Here is a 19411-nt window from a genome sequence, read left to right on the forward strand (position 1 = left end):
AAGAGTCGGGCACGACTGAGCGACTTCACTTTCACTTTTCACTTTCATGCATTGGAGAAGGAAATGGCAACCCACTCCAGTGTTCTTGCCTAGAGAATCCCAGGGACGGGGGAGCCTGGTGGGCTGCCATCTATGGGGTCGCACAGAGTCGGACACGACTGAAGCGACTTAGCAGCAACATCGCCTCCACTGCCACCAGTTCTACTTCTGCGGGCAGTTTCCAGAGCAGCTCCTCCAGGGGGTCGTCTCTAGTTTTTGGACCCCAATTTGCATTGATCAGAATTCTGGCTCTGGTTTTTTGCTGCCACCAAACCCTTGGCCCTCTTTATATGGAGAAGGAAAAGCACAGCTCCGACTTCCTCCCACTAGCTCCACATACTTGGAGTATGAAGCTGCCGGAGCTGCACGTTGAACAAACACAGAAAGGAGAGCCGGCGTAGACTGAATTGTGCCCCATCCCCAGTTCAGTTCTCTTCAACCCACTGCCCCAGACACCAGGATGTGAAAATTAAGAACCACCTCCAACGTAAAACACAAACGACGAGGATGGGATTCGAACCCACGCGTGCAAAGCACAATGGATTAGCAGTCCATCGCCTTAACCACTCGGCCACCTCGTCCTACGTAGGGCAACCATTTCCATATGCTCTTATCTCTCATCCCGGAGTGTTCCGGGACCCCTGCAGCCGTTCCTCAATACAGACCTGATAAAACTTAGAGAGAGAGGCGACGGACAGAAAGGGGCTTTTGTGTTCCTTTCCGCCTGCCGCAGCCAGGAACCGCGCCATCCTTCACCATTCTGCAGTCAAGTTCGGTCACAGTTTCCGCTCCCTGATTCTGGGGAGAGAGAACCAAGGTCTCAGGACGCACTTAGTCCAGGAGGTCGCGCACTGACCCAGAAGAGGGGGTGCAGGTCCCCCGGAACACTGCAGGCGCGGTGGCGGGCAGTTTCCAGCGTTTGCAAAGCGCGCGGCGAGGACCGAGGCTGCAGTAACTCCTCCCGGGGAGCAGGGGGCGAGCTGGCTCGCCGGAGGCCAGCGCAGGCGGCCGGGTGGGCGGGGCTGCGCGCAGGGCTCGGTTCGCCTCGGCTCGCTTCGGCCGCGCTCGGCAGGCTGCGGTAAATCCGGGCTTGCAGAGGCTGGCAGAGGCTGCGGCCCGGTGGTCCCTGCTGCGCGCCCCGAACCCCGAGAGCCATGCAGATGTCCTACGCCATCCGATGTGCCTTCTACCAGCTGCTGCTGGCCGCGCTTATGCTGGTGGCTATGCTGCAGCTGCTCTACCTGTCGCTGCTGTCCGGGCTGCATGGGCAAGAGGAGCAAGACCAATATTTCGAGTTCTTTCCCCCGTCCCCGCGGTCGGTGGACCAAGTCAAGGCGCAGCTCCGCACCGCGCTGGCCTCCGGAGGCGTCCTGGACGCCAGCGGCGACTACCGCGTCTACAGGGGCCTACTAAAGACCACCATGGACCCCAACGATGTGATCCTGGCCACTCACGCCAGTGTGGACAACCTGCTGCACCTGTCGGGCCTGTTGGAGCGCTGGGAGGGCCCTCTGTCGGTGTCGGTGTTCGCCGCCACCAAGGAAGAGGCGCAGCTGGCCACGGTGCTGACCTATGCGCTGAGCAGCCACTGCCCCGATATGCGCGCCAGGGTCGCCATGCACCTTGTGTGCCCCTCACGCTACGAGGCCGCCGTTCCCGACCCCCGGGAGCCAGGGGAGTTTGCCCTGTTGCGTTCCTGCCAGGAGGTCTTTGACAAGCTGGCCAGGGTGGCCCAGCCCGGGGTCAATTACGCGCTGGGCACCAACGTCTCCTACCCCAATAACCTGCTGAGGAATCTGGCTCGTGAGGGGGCCAACTATGCCTTGGTAATCGACGTGGACATGGTGCCCAGCGAGGGGCTGTGGAGAAGCCTGCGGGAAATGCTGGATCAGAGCAAGCAGTGGGCGGGCACAGCACTGGTGGTGCCTGCCTTTGAGATCCGTCGAGCTCGCCGCATGCCCATGAACAAAAACGAGCTGCTGCAGCTCTACCAGGTGGGCGAGGTGCGGCCCTTCTATTATGGGCTCTGCACCCCCTGCCAGGCGCCCACCAACTACTCCCGCTGGGTCAACCTGCCAGAAGAGACCTTGCTGAGGCCTGCCTACGTGGTGCCCTGGCAAGACCCCTGGGAGCCATTCTACGTAGCTGGAGGCAAGGTGCCCACCTTCGACGAGCGCTTTCGGCAGTATGGCTTCAATCGTATCAGCCAGGTGCTCTTAAGGGAGAGGGAAGGGGAAATGGGGCAGGAGGGATGGGGGAGTCAGGGAGGTCTGGATGGAAAAGAGTCAGTGAGGCAGGGAGGATCATAGTTCAGGAAGTAGTTGAATGGTTGGAAGATCCAGGGTGCCTCCAGACGACTAGAAATGCTGGAGCGAGCCGGGATGTGTCTCTGCTCTAGGAATGTCATCACACTTTGCTGATCTGTCTCTCCCTCCGCAGGCCTGTGAGCTGCACGTGGCAGGATTCGATTTCGAGGTGCTGAATGAAGGTTTCCTGGTTCATAAAGGCTTCAAAGAAGTTTTGAAATTCCATCCCCAAAAGGAGGCTGAAAATCAGCACAATAAGATCCTTTATCGTCAGTTCAAACAGGAGTTGAAGGCCAAGTACCCTGACTCCCCGCGTCACTGCTGAGCCCTTCCCTCACCTTGTCTGAGAAGTCTCAGACCCCTCCCTCCTTAGGCCGCCCCTCAGGCCTGACTGGGGTAAGAAATGTCACTCCACTTTACAGTGGTGGCTGTGGTGTTTGAACACTGGACTTGAATATGGGGTGCTGGGGTCAAGTCCTAGCTTAACCACTAACTAGTTGTGTGGCCTTGAGCAAATCCCGTTCTCTCCCTGAGCTTCAGTTACCCCGTCTGTAAAAGGGAGGTGAGAAATACCTACCTCACAGAACTGTTGGGAGGCTCAGAGGAGATGCTATATGTGAAAACACTCTGTAAGCTTCGTACAAATGTGAAGTATTATTAATATTATTACAGTATTATTATTGTTGTTATTATTGTTATTATTATTAACAATCTTGGGTGGGTGGACAATAGGAGAGCAAAAAAGTATGAATGGGGCAGAGCCGAGAAGTCAGTACTTAACAAAAGGGGCGTTTTGGAAGGAAATCAGATGAAGGCATTGAATTTAGTTCTTAGGTTTTCGGCAGCTTCCTGGTCGTCTAGGCCTCCGTCCCGGGGGCTCTGGAGAAGGGAAAGGTCTGATAGGTTCTGTGTGTTAATAGTCTGAGATCTGTACCCTTGAATAGGCTGGGCTGGGTAATTTGCCTACCGATTGCAATGTGTAAATAAATAAGTGTTGACACCTATTGTTGGCTTCATTACTCTCCTGAACCGGGCGGGGATGGGAGAACAGGTCGCAGGTTCTCCGCTTTTCAAGCCCGGGGAGTTGGCTGCGGACCGAGCCGCGCGGGCTTCATGGCAAAGAACGCACAAGGGCCTTTCCTGCCTGTTGAAAGCCTGTGCAAATTTCGATCGGTTGCTATGGAAACCGGCCCGCGGTATCCCAGCATGCCTCACCCCCAGCTGCCCAATTGTGAGAGCTCCGATAGGCGCCTCCTGATGACACATGCGGAAGCGCGGCCAGGCCCCCGCCCCAGGAGGAGAGAGACCGGCCCAACGCTTCCGGGAGCCCTGCGGCGGCGCCCAGTGTCCGCATCCTCCGGTACCTCTCAGGGAGTTTTGGACGTGAGGTCAGAGGCCCCACTCCCCGCGGGTGCGTAACGTCAACCCTGGCGCCTGGTTTGCCCTCTCCCGTCAGTCGGTCGGAGCCGGCCCAATCTCCAGGGCCGAAGCGGAGACTTAACCGACCGGACGCGTGCGGGAACCGCGGGACCAGAGCTGGCAGCGGAAGAGCCAGTGATTCTCCCGCTCGCGCCTGCACGTACGGAGATGGAACTGGGCGGGAAGCTCTCGGTGCGCCGTGGAGGGGCTGGGTTGGCTTCTTCGAGACTGGGGCAGAATCTTCCTAGGAGACCTGCCCTCGACTTGCTCACTTTCTGAAAGATAAATTGCAATATGCACAGTGCCTTATGATTTGCTTTGCCATTCTTTACCGCTTGCAGCCTTTACAACTCTGAGAGTGGCAATGGTTATTCTCTTTTTTATACCCAGGGTAAGGAGTAGACTCAGGGACTGCTGGAGAGACTTTTTCCCAACCCCTCATCCTTTCTGGTCCAGAAAGATAGGCCTTACCAGTGAAGAGGAATTGCAAAGTTTGGAAAATGCGGGAACTGAGGCTTGAGATTGGGAAAGAGGCTGGTTGGTGAACCGAGGCTTTCAGGTCAGGTTGAGATCATTTGTGAAATCATTGAGGGATGTTTTGAAACTTTGAAAGTGTTAGTCACTCAGTTGTGTCCGACCCTTTGTGACCCCATGGACTGTAGCCCGCCAGGCTTCTCTGTCCATGGAATTCTCCAGGCAAGAATACTGGAGTGGGTAGCCATTCCCTTCTCCAACGGATCTTCCCCACCCAGGAATCAAGCCCAAGTCTCCTGCCTTGCAGGTACATTCTTTATCATCTGAGTCACCAGGGAAGTCCACTTTGAAACTTAAGCCAATTACTTTATTCAAATTGATGTTTGCTACCTTTGCAGAAGCCAGGGGCTACTGAGAAGTAAAAGCCAATCCCTGCCCTACAAAAGTTTTTGTTTAACTTTGTATTTGCAAATCCTCCAGTCATCAAATGAGTCGGTACAAATAGGTGAATAAAGCACATGTGCAGCCCTGCCCTGGTGAGGCTTACAGGCTGGTTGGAGAGACAGATGTGAGAATGGGCAAATAGACATGCAAATAAGTCAGGAAGGGTGACTGCACAGAGCTAAAGGACTACAAAGAAGCCCAGAGAAGGTATCACAGTGAAACAGAAGCCCCCAGTAGGCAAAGAGATGATCTGCTGAGAAGACTGTTTATTCTTCCTCTTGGGTGATCTTTTGGCCGCACTTGGCACTGTCACTTCTTCATTCTGAAATTCTCTCTCCCCAGCTTTGAGTTTTTCCTCCTCCATCTCTTGCTAATTTTCTTCTTTTTTGGAGGGGTCTCTTCGTCTGCCCCTTCGGTAACCCTGGAGTTCCATCATGAGCCCCTTCTCACTCCACACATTCTGCCTTGCTGGTGGCACCCTCTCCCAAGGTCTGAAGAACTCACTCAATGTGATGACCAGATCTCTGCAGCCCAGATTTCTCTCTGAGGCTTAGACCCATGTGTCCCCCACCCCTGCCCCTTCTCTCCTTTCAGGGTCTTTGTTCATGCCACTCACTCTCCTTAGAATGCTTTCTCTTCCTCAGCCAGCTCAGCTCATGGGTTTGGCCCTTCATCCTCTGCAAGCCCTCACTGCTGCAGCAAGCTCCAGGTTTCATTTAGCTGCCTCTCCCATATGCTCTTGGTCTTTACTCTTCTGCTTCCTGGCCTCTCTCTCCCAGGAACTTGTCAACTCCTTGAGATCAGAAACTCTCTGTCTGCCGCACTTGAGCCAAGCTCCTACCATAGTGTCTGATGGTACCTAGCATATGTTAGATTTTTCAATAAAGATTAAATCAGTGAGTAAAAAGATGTTTAACAGTGTTCTTTGTTGCTGAGAAGTCGAGAGACCAAAAAATATTGGCATCGGGTACAAGGAGGTCATCTGTTAACTCTATAGGATCAGTTTCAGCTGAGAGCAATGATATGGAAACAGATTGGAACAAGTGGAAGGTGAAAGAGTAGGAAGAGCACGTGTTTACAAGACCTTGCAAAGATGGGAAATGGGGGCGGTGATTGAGTGGAGTGGGATGAAGTTTAGTGTTTCTGCTTTTTCTGCATGTTGGGAAATACCTAAGCATGTCTAAAGTTTCCTAAGAGCTGCCAAGAGGGAAGATTGAGCATGCAGAAGAGAGAGTGGAGTACTGATGACTTGGGGTCTTAGAGGAAGCAGAAGGAGGTAGGATTTGAGCATAGCGAGAGGACCCGAGCATTGTAGGGTGGGAAGAGAAGTGGAGGGCTTTATAGGCAGAAGAACAGCACAGTGGGCAGCAGGGGCTGGGGAGGAAGTGCGTGGTGTATTTGAGAACTGGCCATTAGATGTGGGGTGAAGGAGCTGGACAGCGGTTCAAGTCCAGTGTGCAGGGCCTCGAAAGCCTGGGTCAGAATTTGGACCCAGTCCCGTAGGTAGTGAGGAGCCCATCTTGGCCTTTCCCATCTTACAGATCATCACCTTGGCCAATATTACGGGGATTGTGATCACCAACAATGTCCAAGGGGATGGGCATTTCTGTGGCTCCTAGATTTCTGGGAGATGTGTAGATGGTTCCATTTGTACCTGCCCCACCCTGCATGTCCCCAGGGCCCAGCGAGTCCAGTCCAGTCCCTCCCCTGGTTGTCCCCATCCACAGCGAGGCTTGATTTGACTCCCCAAGTGACCACTTTGCCACTCGGAGCTGGGGACAGGGGTGAGTGATGGCTCCACTGCTCCTCCCAGCGCCCAGATGCCTGTCCAGCCTCCAAGCAAGGACACAGAGGAGATGGAAGCAGAGGGCGACTCAGCCGCCGAGATGAATGGGGAGGAGGAGGAGAGCGAGGAGGAACGGAGCGGCAGCCAGACCGAGTCCGAGGAGGAGAGCTCAGGTGAGCCCCACACGCCCTCGAGTGCCCTGCCTGCCCCCGCAGCCGGCCCTGACTGGCCTCTTGTCCCAGAGATGGACGAGGAGGACTACGAGCGGCGCCGCAGCGAGTGCGTCAGTGAGATGATGGACCTGGAGAAGCAGTTCTCGGAGCTGAAGGAGAAGTGAGCGAGGGGCCCGGGGCTCGGGGCCCGGCTTCCAGGAGGCAGCGGAGGGCCTGGCGCCAGCCAGGGCCGGTGTGAGCGAGGGCCTGACCCGGGGCGCTGGGCACGTGTTTAGCAGATGGGCACACGGGCGCACGGCTGCCTTTCGCCTCCCAGGTTGTTCAGGGAACGACTGAGTCAGCTGCGGGTGCGGCTGGAGGAAGTGGGAGCTGAGAGGGCACCCGAATACACGGAGCCCCTGGGGGGCCTGCAGCGGAGCCTCAAGATTCGCATTCAGGTGGCAGGTCTGTGGCCCGTCCTGTGCCCCATCCCCTTACGAGAACCCACGGCTCTGTGTCCCCTTCCCCTCTTACCCGTGCCCTGCCTCGCCCACCTTTGTGGGCAGCCAGGGCCCTGGCCAGGCCCGGCCGCCCATCGCCCTCCCTCCGCAGGGATTTACAAGGGCTTCTGTCTGGACGTGATCAGGAACAAGTATGAGTGTGAGCTGCAGGGAGCCAAGCAGCACCTGGAGGTGAATGTGGGTGCGCCCGGTGGGGAGGAGGTGGCCGCCCCGCCCTGCCCCGCCCAGCTGAGCCACTGCGCCTCTTGCAGAGTGAGAAGCTGCTGCTGTACGACACGCTGCAGGGCGAGCTGCAGGAGCGGATCCAGAGGCTGGAGGAGGACCGCCAGAGCCTGGACATCAACTCTGGTGAGGCCAGCGGCCAGCCGGCACCCCTGTGCTTCCAGCGCCCATTCCCCGTCTGGGCCTTGGCTTCCCCGCCTGCATGGGTGTAGGAGGGCCTGCTCCGTGCTCACCGTGGGGACTGACGGAAGGCAGGCGGGGAAGGGCCCAGCCCGGTGCCTGGTGCACAGTGGCGGCTCGGGGGTCCCCTGCCCCCGTGCTGGCCCCAGAATGGAGGCATCATTCTGACACACGTGCCCCTGCCATGGCCACAGTGTGCCCATTCACACAGGGCACTGGGGAAGGAGGGACTAATGATCTCACACCCCCATCCATGAAACAGATGAGGAAACTGAGGTTCGCAGAAGCACAGTGACCTCTTTCCCAGGATTGAACTCGGCTTCCAAGCCCAGGCTTCTCTGCACTGCCCTGGGGAGGTTGATGGGGATGGGCTGGCCTGGCCCACGTGAGGGACACAGGCTACAGGGGTGGGGCATCCTGGGAGGATGGCACCCCGATACTGACTCTGATCTGGGGCACAGAGTGGTGGGATGACAAACTGCATGCCAGAGGCAGCTCGAAGACATGGGACTCCTTGCCACCCAACAAGAGGAAGAAGGCGCCTCTCGTTTCCGGTATCCTTCCCCATACAGTGGCCTGAACTGGGCAGGAGGTCAGGGTGAAGGCACATGGGGGACAGAGGCAGACCAGACTCACTTAAGGTCATCTGGCCTCCTGTGGCCGTGTCCAGGCAGATCAGCTGTTGAATTTTCTGCAGGGTCCTCCTGGGCTGTGTGGACCATGGAAAAATAGAAGCATTCATCCAGAGATTTCCCCATAGTTTTCTGAGTGAGGTCTCCTCTGAGGCCCTTCTGGCTTTCTCACAGTGTCCTGGGCGTGTCCCAGGCTCTCCCACCCCCATGCCTTTGCTGACTTTACACTCCCCTCTTGGATTCCTTTACCTGTCTGCCTGCTCGGTGCCCATCAATTGTCACCTCCTCCATGAAGCCTCTCCTGGTTTCCCCGACAATGGCTATGGCTTCCCTCTCCTCTGCACCCCTTTACCTGAACTGGGGTACCTGCCTCCCTTCTGGACATAGTCACCTCTGCCGCCCCCCAGGTGTGAGCCCCTCTTGTTCAGGGCCTGCTGTGCCGGCCTCCCCCCCTCGCATAGCCCAGCACGGAGTTGAGTTGAATTCTCAGGTATACACACCCCTCCATATTTCTGCCGCAATCAGATTATCAGGAAGTTGACCTCCTGGTGATGGGGATCGTGTTCAAGCAGAGAGGGAAGAATCTGGACTGCAGAGGCTTGAGCGGGGGTGGGAGGTGAGGGTGTGGAGACATCGGGGACAGAGTGGCCAGTCCCCAGATGGGCGGGTGAGACTGATGGAGGGTGGTTTTCAGGACAGAAGAGATGAGAGTCTGCGTGTAGGTGGGAAAGGGGCCAGATGAGGGAACAGGGGGGCGAGATCCCTGAGTGGGTGGCCTGGGCCTTGGCCTTCTGACCTTGAGGCCTGAGAGGTGAGGAGGGAGCCAAGGGGTGATAAGATTGGGGCTGGACGCCCTCTGTGGACTGGGTGAAACTGAAATAGGCCGCAGCCACGCACTCCACCCTGCTAAGAACCCAGGAGCCACGAGGTCGGAGGTGGAGCCTGAGTGCTGCCCCAGGTGCTTGGCTCCCCACCCCGCCGTCCACGGCACCGCTGCCTCTGAGTGCTGGCACCTCCCACCCCCTGGGCTGGGGGCCCGGGCCCATCCCCTGCCCCCTCCCCAGGCCTCCTGCTTCCTTGACCCCCATCTCAGGCCCTTACATCGTGTACATGCTGCAGGAGATAGACATCCTGGAGGACTGGACAGCCATCAAAAAGGTGGGTCCAGCGCTGCCTGCCACAGGGTGGGGGCTGGCGGTGCAGCGCCCCTTCCCCAACCAGACCGGCTTTGGTCTCTGCGGGCCTTCCCCTGGGGAGCTCTCTTGTCAGCCCCCAGCACCCTCTGCTTCAGCCCAGGCACCCTGGCTTTGCTTGGCCTCCCAAACCTCCTGTTTGCGTCAGCCCCTTTCTTGTTCCCAGGCAGGTTTTGATGGGCTGGGAGAAAGGAAGGCAGCTGGGCTGCCTGGGTCTCTGACAAGAGAGCACGTTGATCCTTTGCCTAGAAGGGGCCTTAAGCTCCCCTCAGCCCCTCTTGAGCAGCCCCCCATCCCAGAAAGGCTGCTGTGGAGGGGGACTTGCCAAGCTGCAGGCAGCCTCTCAGCGGGCATTTCTTCTTACCCACCCAGGCGAGGGCAGCTGTGTCCCCTCAGAAGAGAAAATCAGATGGTAAGAACCACCAAGGGTGTCCCGCCTTCCACCACCCCCTCCCCCAGGCCAGCCTCCAGGAAAGGTGCCTGGAGGGAGGCAGGGGCATATCAGATCAGTTAGGACGCTCTGGGTTAGAGGGTAGCTCTGGGTTCGAGGTCATGGTGGGAATTGGGGTGGGGTTAGGGCCAGGTCTGGTTAGGGAGGATGGAATGCTAAGCCTCTGCAGCTGGCCTGGGGGCGTGGAGGACCAGGCAGCCCATGAGTAAGGGCTGTGGGGCTGCCCTGTCCTCCCGGCCTCGCCTGCCCCAGGCCGGACTGAGGCCGCTTCTCTCAGTCCACCATATGAAGTGCCTCCCTTCCTCTTGGTTTGCTTTCCTCTCACCTGCAGTGATTTTTCCCTTCCTGTGTACCTCCAGGACCTTGACCCTGCTCTTCACAACCAGGGGGGCCCTTGGAGCAGCTGGGACCAAACCCAGGACTTGAACTTTCCTGCTGCAGAAAGGCAGACTGGCAGGCCCCTCAGGGTCTGCCTAGCCGTCTCTCCAGTGCTGCTCCGGGGTCCTCCGCTCCAGCCATCACTGGTCTGGGCTCCTCCTCTGCCCTCCCCGGGGCCTGAACAGCCAAGGCCTGGAGCTGCCCGAGGCCAGCCAGACGATCTCCTCCCTCCCCAGCCAGCCCACCACGCCCCCCCACCAAAAGGTCGCCCTCCTCGGAGCCCTCCCTGATGAAGACATGCCCAATCACTGAGTTGGGTCCCACTTTGCAGGAACTCTGAGCCAGAAATTATATTTGGGGGGCCTGTGTGTCCTGGCTGTTGCTGGAGTGACAAGGCAGGCTCCTCGGGTCTTCCTTCTCAAGGAGGTTCCTGGTGTCTGCCTCCCACATTTCAGGGACTGGAATTAAAACCTTTCCTGGGACTCTGGCACAACCTGCATGTGTCTAATTTACCTTGCAAGGGAATCAGGGCTCTTGTGGAGAGTGCTTGAGACAGGCAGTCTCTGCTGGGGGCTGTGGTATCTCCTCCAGTGAGCGGAGCCTACCCCCTCTGACTTGGGGTATAGGCTGGGGAAGGGGGCATTCCCCCACACATCTGCTCCAGGTGTGGGGGGCTGGGCCCTGGACTGCCTGGTGCTGGTGAGCAAAGTCTGAAGCAACTTGTGGCACAGGCCGAGCACGTGGCCTGGGTGCTCCGTGCCTAGAGACTGGATCATGTCTGCACCTGCCCCAGTCTCGGCAGATCGGCAAGGCAGGCTGGCAGATCCTGTGTGCGTGGGAGGCAGCCAGCAGCAGCACCATGTGCTGACGACCTCACAGCCAGACTCCCCCCCTGTTTAGCGCTGAGTGTCAGAACCACCCCCAGAACCTCCACTAAGCAAAGGGGTTAGTTTCCATGGAGACACAGCATCCTTTCCCCATGGCAACCTGAAATCCCCAAAACCAAGTTAAGCTCAGGCATGAGTCATCCGTGGCCAGTAGGGGGCACTCTCCCAAAAGGCTGACCTTAGGGCCAGGGCCAGGGACAGATGAGCAGTTGACCACAGACTTGAAGGTGCCCCAAGGGCGAGGCCCTTGGAGACCTTGGCGGGCCTTGCTTAACCCCTTCCTGCCCATCTGTACGGTTCGAGGAGTCTGGCAAGGCTGCAGGAAGCGCCGTGCGGAGGTGGCAGCCCCACAGCTGGAACCCTGGGCAGGCCACCTGCATGGAGTGGATCCCTGCCCCCAGAGGCTGGGCCCAGAGCAGAGGAAGCAGGCACTGCCTAGGCTGAGTGGACACACAAGAGTTAACTGGCGGGTGTGACAGGGCGAACCGCCCTCAGGAAGTGTTACTCACCATTGGGAATGTGAGTGCTCCCGCCTTGGGGGCTGGCTTCTCTGAGTCCCAGGAGAGACTGGAGGAGCTCCCAGCCATGGAAACCCCTGGGGAGCCAAGAACAGGCCTCCTCGGAGCCCCCCACCCAGCCAGCTTCGCTTCTGGGCACCTGGAGAGAGAAAAGTTAGTGAAGTTGGAAGGGCAGCCCCGGTGGGGTGGGGTGGAAGGTGGGGAACCCGAGCTGGGTCTGTCCCAGGGCAAAAGATGGGGAGACGGTTGGGCAAATCCCTGCTCAGGTCTGGTGCCCCCACCCCGCACCCCGGACAGGCCAACCCAGGACCCGCGGTACGATGTGCCTGGTGCCGGCGGGGTGCAGGCAGGTGGATCGCAGCGGCCAGGGCGCACCGTGAGCCTGCGGGAGCGCCTGCTGCTCACCCGGCCCGTGTGGCTGCAGCTGCGGGCCAACGAGGCCGCCGCGCTGCACGTGCTGAGGACCGAGCCCCCCGGGGTGAGTCTTTCCCCACCCCTGGAGCTGGAGGCTGAGGGTAGGGGGGGCGAGGGGCTGGGCACAGAGGACCTGAGCCTCTGATCCCTGTCCACGCGCAGACATTTCTGGTACGGAAGTCTAACAGTCGCCAGTGCCAAGCCCTGTGCGTGCGGCTGCCCGAGGCCAGTGGCCCCTCCTTCGTCTCCAGCCACTGTATCCAGGAGACTGCTCGGGGTGAGGGGACTGGCCCGGCCGGGCGGGAGGGGCTGGAAGCATCAGGTTGGGGCGCAGGGGCTGCTCCCAGAGAACAACCTCACTCCCCACCCCTCAGGCGTCTCCCTGGAGGGCTCAGGCCTTGTGTTCCTAGACCTGGTTCAGCTGATCTGTGCCTACTGCCACACCCGGTGAGCCTGCCTGCAGGGCGCCTGCTCTCCACAGGACCCTGGTTCCCTTCCCGGGACGCCTTGTCCTCCTTGCCCACGGGCACTCCCGGTGCCCGCCACCCAGAGCTTTCCTCACTGCCCACTTTTTGCTCCCCTCTGGCCTCAGGGACATTCTTCTCCTCCCGCTTCAGCTCCCCAGAGCCATCCGCCAGGCAGCCACCCACAAGGAGCTGGAAGCCATCTCCCATCTGGGCATGGGTAAGGGCTCCCGGGCTACCCACTGCACAGATGGACAAGCTGAGGCCAAGAGGGAGAGGGAAGGTGAAGGCACACAGCCTGAAGCCTGGGCCTTTCTCCCAGTTGGGTCCCCTCCCTGAACCTCCCCACCCCCACCCTGAGGCCCAACCTGTTTCTCTTCCCTAGAGTTCTGGAGCTCCTCCCTCAATACCAAGGCTCAGCTAGGCCCATCGGAAGGCCCCCCACTGCCCCGGCTGAAGCCCCGGCCCCCACAAGAGCTGGACCAGGGCACCGGAGCTGCCCTGTGTTTCTTCAATCCCCTGTTCCCAGGGGATCTGGGCCCCACCAAGCGGGAGAAATTCAAGAGGAACTTCAAAGTGCGTGTGTCCACAGAGACCTCCAGCCCCCTGTCTCCCCCAGCTGTGCCGCCTCCCCCAGTTCCGGTGTTGCCAGGGACAGCCCCCAACCAGACAGAAAGGTTGCCCCCTCGCCAGCTGCTACGGAGGGAGAGCTCGGTAGGGTACCGTGTGCCAGGGGGCACCACCCCCAGCCTCCCGCCGCTGCCCTCCCTCCAGGAGGTGGACTGCGCCTCCCCCAGCAGCTCAGAGGAGGAGGGGGTGCCGGGGTCCCAGGGGAGCCCAGCGACCTCACCCCACCTGGGCCACCAGCGGCGGCGGCGACCCCTGCTTCGGTCCATGAGCGCTGCCTTCTGCTCCCTGCTAGCGCCTGAGCGGCAGGTGGGCCGGGCAGCTGCGGCGCTGACGCAGGACAGACACACGGCCGTGGGACAGCTGGTGCAGGACCTGCTGACCCAGGTGCGTGCCGGCCCCGAACCCCGGGAGCTGCAGGCCGTCCGCGAGGCCCTAAGCCGGGCCCGAGCCATGCTGAGCGCGGAGCTGAGCCCGGAGAAGCTACTGCCACCAGACAGGCTGGGTGAGACTCCAGCATGGGGTCCACTGATGTAGCCCTGTCTCCAGAATTCAGCTTTTCCGCCTTTCTCTCTCTCTGCCTCTCAGGGCTGGCCTCTCTCGGTCTATTCTTCCATGTATACCCACCTTGTCTCTGCATCATTCAAGCAACTTCTACCCACCGCCTCTCTCCTAGTCACAAAGATTCCTCCTCGTTTTCATCCCTCTCCCCTCCCGATCATGCCCTTCCTCCCCAGGACTCCCACCCCACCCCAGTTCCTCTGACCGTTGCTTGCCTCTCCCCGACAGAACACGTCCTGGAGAAGTCGCTGCACCGCTCAGTGCTCAAGCCGCTGCGGCCCATCCTGGTGGCCCGCCTGCGGCGCCGGCTTTCAGCCAACAGCTCCCTGGGCCGCCTGGCTGAAGGCCTCCGCCTGGCCCGGGCCCAGGGTGCCAGCGCCTTCGGGTCCCACTTAAGCCTGCCCTCCCCAGTAGAGATGGAGCAGGTACGTCAGAAGCTGCTACAGCTGCTTCGCGCCTACTCACCCAGCGCCCAGGTCAAGCGGCTCCTGCAGGCCTGCAAGCTGCTCTACGCAGCCCTGAGGACCCAGGCGGGTATGCCCCCTCCCACAACCTCCCACCGGCCGCTGCCAAGTCAGAGACAGGCCACCGGGCTGAGGCCCTAGGAATGGCATAGCAGGGAAAACAAAGAAAAAAAATATATATATGGATATGGATCCACCTCCCCATTTCACAGATGGTAATACTGTGGCCCAGAAAGCAGAGCATCCACTCCCCATCCATTGCCCCTGGTTGCCAGAGAGACCACGTTGCCTGGCAGGCAGAGGGAGGGTCATTGTCTAAGATAAGCAGCTGAGGATCCTGACCCTGTGGCCTCATCCACCACCTACAGGGGAGGGCGCGGGGGCCGACGAGTTCCTGCCATTGCTGAGCCTCGTGCTGGCCCACTGTGACCTTCCTGAGCTGCTGCTGGAGGCCGAGTACATGTCAGAGCTCCTGGAGCCTGCCCTGCTCACCGGAGAGGGTGAGGGACCCCACAGGGCCCCGCTTCTGTCTGAGTGGGGCTGGGGTACCCTGACTGAGCAAGGGAGGCAGGGAGCAGCAGTGGCTCACACCGAGCCTGAGCCACAGCCCTCCCCTTGTGTCCCAGGCGGCTACTACCTGACCAGCCTCTCGGCCAGCCTGGCCCTGCTGAGTGGCCTGACCGAGGCCCACGCCCTGCCCCTGAGCCCCTCGCAGGAGTTGCAGCGCTCGCTTAGCCTCTGGGAGCAGCGCCGCCTGCCTGCCACCCACTGCTTCCAGGTAATGGGACTGGCCAGCCCCGGGGGGCACCCAGCATCATCTGGCGCGGCCCCTCCTTCACCCAGTGAGACTCAGAAAAGGCAGGGAAAGGGGAAGGGCAGGCCTGCGTCACCGGGCGACAGCGTCCCACACGGAACACCCGTCCGAGCCAGCCCTTCTGGATCTCACCAGCTGACACAGCTCAGTGCTCTGGCGGCCCAGAGTCTTCACAGAAACTGAAGTGGGGTCATTATGGTGCCCATTTTACAGATGAGGAAACAGACATGGCCTGGGAAGGGAAAGGGGCACAGGCAGGCTCAAACCCCAGGTCCTGGCTTCTGGCTGCCACCTGGGCTCGGGCTTGCAGCCCATGCCCCCTTCACCCTCGGTCCCCGCCCCCCGTACCCCCGGCTCAGGCGAGGTGCTCTGAGAGCCAGAGAGTAACTCTGCCATTCACCTCCTTCCTTCCAATCAAGGGACCCTTCCTTCCTTAGCCTTGGCTAAGAGTCCAGATTTTATAGCCAGATCCTGGGTCCAAATGCTGGCATTTCTGCTTTCTGGCTGTGGGAGTTTGGGCCAGTTAGGTGTCCTTTTTATGCCTCAGTTTTCTCGTCTGTAAAATGGGGTAATAGGACCTACATCCTGAGGTTGATATTGGATAAAATGGGTTAATTCAGAACAAGCACTGAGGGTGCAGAGTAAGCTCGACCTGAGTGGGATTGATAGGCTATAGAGGCCTGCTGGGCCATCCTTCCAGCCCGCGGCTCTGACCCATGAGCCCAGGGACAGCCCTCTCATCCACAGAGCCCCCCTCAGAGCTCAGCTTATTCAAAAAGCTTTGGCTGCTGGTTCTACCACTGGCACTGTCCCATCCACCCCTTCACTGCAGAGCCTGGACTGCGACCTTGAGCCTTGCAGGCAGGACTGAGTTCTTGTTCTTGGCTTCTCCCTGCACAGCACCTCCTCCGCGTAGCCCATCAGGACCCCAGTAGTGGCTGCACCTCCAAGACGCTGGCTGTGCCCCCAGGAGCCTCGATTGCCACGCTGAACAAGCTCTGTGCCACCAAGTTCCGGGTGACCCAGCCTGATACTTTTGGCCTCTTCCTGTACAAGGGGCAGGACTACCAGCGTCTGCCCCCGGGAGCCCTGGCTCACAGGCTCCCCACCGCCGGCTACCTCGTCTACCGCCGGGCAGAGCAGCCCGAGACCCCGGGGGCCTCACCTGGGGCTGCCACAGGGGAGAGCAGTGGGGGGCCAGAGGCAGGGGACAGGGAGGAGGAGAAAGGGGGCTGGGGAACTGGGGACACCAAGGCCAAAACCAGCCCCAGGGATGGCGGGGGAGAATCTGAGACAGTGGCCGAGGGGGCCGAGGGCCAGGCCAGGGGCCCCGCTCAGCCAAGGGGGCTAGAGACTGAAGAGAGCCAGGCTGCAGAGGAATAGCTGGGAGTGGGCAGAAGGGCCGCGTGGGGCAGGAAGCTCGGAGCCTGCTGGGACGGCCTTGCAAAGTATCAGCCTCGCCGGCCCAGGCCACAGCCCCCAGAGCCTCCCCGACTCTGCTCCCTGTCTGCTGCCACCTCTGACCCTCTAGCACACCGATCACACCTGTTGGCCATGTCCAGGGCACTTGGGTGAAGCCCAAGGGGTCTGGGGGGCCCAGATGAAGGTCCTTGGCCTCTCCTCCTGCTCCCCCAGCTTGAGGCCAGGCAGCCCATAGTGAGGAGTGTGTCCAGCAAGGGAGAAATCCACCAGGGGCCCCAGCTCTGGCGGCAGTGGGGAGGGGTGGGTGGTTCAAGACCTGGAAAGGCCCCACCAATTTCCAGGTGTCAGGAGGATTCAGAGAAGCAGCAAGGCCTCAGGCCTCAGTCCTGCCCACACCACCTGCAGAACAAGCACCTCCGAACCTCAGTGTCCTCGCCTATAAAGTGGGGGTGCTACCGCTGCCCTGCCGTCTTCCAGAAGCCTTCCATGGCTCAGAATAGATGGTTTTGTTGCAGAGCAGAGCACAACTAGGGAAAGGGGAAAGAGGTTGAATATTAGCAAAACCCCCAGCTTGCATATACACACGCCTCTCCGAGGGTCCATTCTCCACCCTCACCTAAGGGAGAGGTTCTCCAGGCGGCCCTGGGGGACATCCAGGGGGTCAGGCTCAGCCAAGGGAGCACTCCTGTTCCAGTCTTTCCCCAAGAGAAGAAGTCCTCCCAGGCACGCTGGTGTCCCCGGGGAAGTGGACAGGTGAGACAGCCTTCTGAAATGGAATGAGGACTCGGAAACTGTCTCTTCCGCACTGACGTCTCTTGTACCTCACAAGAGGTTTTCAGGAGACAGGGTCTGATTTATTACCCACCGAGGCTGGGGAAAGTGACTCCTAAGACGTCATACAGCGGACCATTAGACCAAACCAGGAGTCAGGTTCCAACTATGCCTTGTATTCTAAGCCACCAATAAACTAATGCTCAGCGATAATCTGCCTGCAGTGCAGGAGATGTAGGAGCTGGGGGTTCGATCCCTGGATCCGGAAGGTCCCCTGGAGGAGGAAATGGCAGGCAACCCACTCCAATATTTTTGCCTGGGAAATCCCATGGACAGCGGAGCCTGGTAGGCTACAGTCCATGGGGCCGCAGAGTCAGACGTGAGCGACTGGGCGGGAGGTCCAGGCGGACAGCAAATGAGCAAAGAAAATACCAGAGACCACCACAAGAGGGCACACGTGGCTCAGGAAGCGGCTGAGAGGGCGACCTGATAGACTGCAGCTCCAGGGCGGCAGCGGTGCAGGTGGTCCCCGGGTTTGCAATCTTGCAGCCGCCAAGCAACTAGGGGACATCATAAGAGCCAAGCCTTCTGGCCCTCAGCTCTCTTGGGAGTCTGAGGTCTGGATGAGGCTGGCCTCCGGGGACCACTCCCTGGGAAGGAATTAGGTCCCAGTGGAAGGAGGACCCTAGCCAGTCTCTGAGGGGCTCACTCGGGCCCTGAGCACAAGGGACAGTGGCCCACATATTAGACATGGCGGCAGTGAGACAGAAATCACAGCCTTTGGGATTTCAGACCCTCCAGGTACAGCCCGGATGCAGGACTCCCAAATTCCTCTAGGCCATCGGCTCTCTGCCAACTTCACCCTCTCCCACGCACACACACAAGCTTCTCACTGGCGAGGGGTCTCCCTCACTCTTCTGTATTCCCCACCGGTCCCGCACCCACCCCAGTGCCTTGTACAGTGCTGGGTGCTCCACAGGCGCTCAATAAATGTTGTCCACTGATTGGAGTTTGATAACTTAGAGCGAAGGGCGGTGAGGTGGGAGGCTAAGGGAGGGCTGGGTTCTGGGAACCAAACACAGGATGTCTCAAGTTCAGTCCCAGAGGAAGGTCCTGGCATGTTGTAGGAGGTGTTCAGAGAGCCCCAGGGCCGGATGTAGAGCCGGTCTCATGGGAACTATGACTGGCTGAGGCTTCTGGGCCCCCCGCAAGGGGGCCTCTGCAAGCCCCTCCCACTCCGTTCCAGGGCTCAGTGCTAATTTCTGGCTCTGGGAATTCAGCATGGCCCCAGCAGTGGCTCACTGGAGCATTGCCAGGTCCTGCCTGCTGCCTGAATCTCCCGGTTTATCTTCTGAAGAGATTCTGATGGTTCAGGAGTCCCGACAAGGTAAATCCGCAGGAGCAAGGGTCATTGGACAGGGCTTGGGGCTCCAGGGAAGGTAACGATAGGTCAGTCTAGGAATGATCTCACTATCTCCATTTTACAGATGAGGAAACTGAGGCTTGCTCAGGGAAAGTGACTCGTTACAGGGCAAAGGACTCAGACACCAGGTTTTGTGGATCTTCAGATTCCACAGTCCTCCCAGAGAGAAGGACTCGTGTTCTCATCCACTCGGCGGTAACCCATTGTGTCGGAACCGACTAAGCACCCACAGCCCCAGCTGGAGGGAGTCAGGTGTGATGTGGGCAGCCTAGTGTGCACCTGGGTCTGTACTGCCCCCGACTCCCACCCCTGCCAACCACTTATGACCCTCTGAGGGAAGAGGAAGTCAGGGCTTTGAGAGGGGCCACGCTGAGCCCAGCGTCCACTGCTGCAGGGCAGGGCTGACCCTGACGCTTGGATTTCTGGAGGAGCAGCCGTCATTTCCTCACTTGGAGCTGTTGCACTTCCACCTCACAGTAGTTCTCTGAATTTGTTTACCGTCTGTCTTCCTCACCCGAAGGCCAGAGACAAGTCAGCCTTGTTCCCTGCTGAATCTTGGGGACCTCGAACAATGCCTGGCCAGGAACTGGCACTTGCTAAGTGTGTGCGGAATAATTGATCCAGGAAGACTCAGCCTACACCGTTCATCCTGGTTCTTGGGACTCGGGGCAGCGGTGCAGCCTCCATTACTGCCACTAGGGGGCGAGCGTGCCCTGTTCCCCGTCATTGCCAAGGTCCCCTCTCTCCTGAGGCCACCCAGGGACCCGGGGCACTCCCTTCGAGGATGGCGCAGGGCCTGGTGCCAGGAGGGAAGCAGCTCTGCAGAGGGGCCCTGGGACCGCCCTGCGA

The 19411-nt window shown here is 59.5% G+C and overlaps 3 protein-coding genes and 1 non-coding gene across 6 annotated transcripts; 3 read left to right on the forward strand and 1 right to left on the reverse strand.

Annotated features, from left to right (window-relative positions):
• Positions 1 to 538: 538 nt before the first annotated feature.
• On the reverse strand, positions 539 to 620 carry TRNAS-GCU (transfer RNA serine (anticodon GCU)). The gene has a single exon. It is a non-coding gene; the product is annotated as a tRNA-Ser (tRNA).
• A 511-nt stretch (positions 621 to 1131) lies between these two features.
• B4GAT1 (beta-1,4-glucuronyltransferase 1) lies at positions 1132 to 3291 on the forward strand. The gene is made up of 2 exons (XM_068978022.1): positions 1132 to 2249; positions 2479 to 3291. The coding sequence occupies exons 1-2, from the start codon at positions 1194 to 1196 to the stop codon at positions 2668 to 2670; spliced, it is 1248 nt and encodes a 415-aa protein (XP_068834123.1). The 5' UTR covers positions 1132 to 1193; the 3' UTR covers positions 2671 to 3291.
• Positions 3292 to 3639: 348 nt separating this feature from the next.
• Positions 3640 to 10624, forward strand: BRMS1 (BRMS1 transcriptional repressor and anoikis regulator). Of its 2 annotated transcripts, none has more exons than XM_068977712.1 (10): positions 3640 to 3756; positions 6496 to 6641; positions 6711 to 6801; positions 6958 to 7085; positions 7233 to 7312; positions 7393 to 7489; positions 8005 to 8097; positions 9269 to 9333; positions 9741 to 9780; positions 10261 to 10624. In XM_068977712.1, the coding sequence occupies exons 2-10, from the start codon at positions 6503 to 6505 to the stop codon at positions 10485 to 10487; spliced, it is 960 nt and encodes a 319-aa protein (XP_068833813.1). In that variant the 5' UTR covers positions 3640 to 3756; positions 6496 to 6502; the 3' UTR covers positions 10488 to 10624. The 2 variants fall into 2 exon arrangements, with proteins under 2 accessions (XP_068833813.1, XP_068833814.1); XM_068977713.1 differs by lacking the exon at positions 3640 to 3756 and adding an exon at positions 5820 to 5958 and having other exon boundaries at positions 10179 to 10406.
• Positions 10625 to 11669: 1045 nt separating this feature from the next.
• Positions 11670 to 16329, forward strand: RIN1 (Ras and Rab interactor 1). Of its 2 annotated transcripts, none has more exons than XM_068978857.1 (10): positions 11670 to 11755; positions 11900 to 12080; positions 12179 to 12293; positions 12391 to 12463; positions 12609 to 12700; positions 12866 to 13612; positions 13897 to 14202; positions 14501 to 14632; positions 14759 to 14910; positions 15847 to 16329. In XM_068978857.1, exons 1-10 carry the CDS (start codon positions 11670 to 11672, stop codon positions 16327 to 16329), a joined length of 2367 nt encoding a protein of 788 aa, XP_068834958.1. The 2 variants fall into 2 exon arrangements, with proteins under 2 accessions (XP_068834958.1, XP_068834959.1); XM_068978858.1 differs by having other exon boundaries at positions 14083 to 14202.
• The last annotated feature ends 3082 nt before the right edge of the window (positions 16330 to 19411 follow it).

Source organism: Capricornis sumatraensis, chromosome 8, assembly GCF_032405125.1.
Source record: "Capricornis sumatraensis isolate serow.1 chromosome 8, serow.2, whole genome shotgun sequence".
Classification (NCBI taxonomy): Eukaryota; Metazoa; Chordata; class Mammalia; order Artiodactyla; family Bovidae; genus Capricornis; species Capricornis sumatraensis.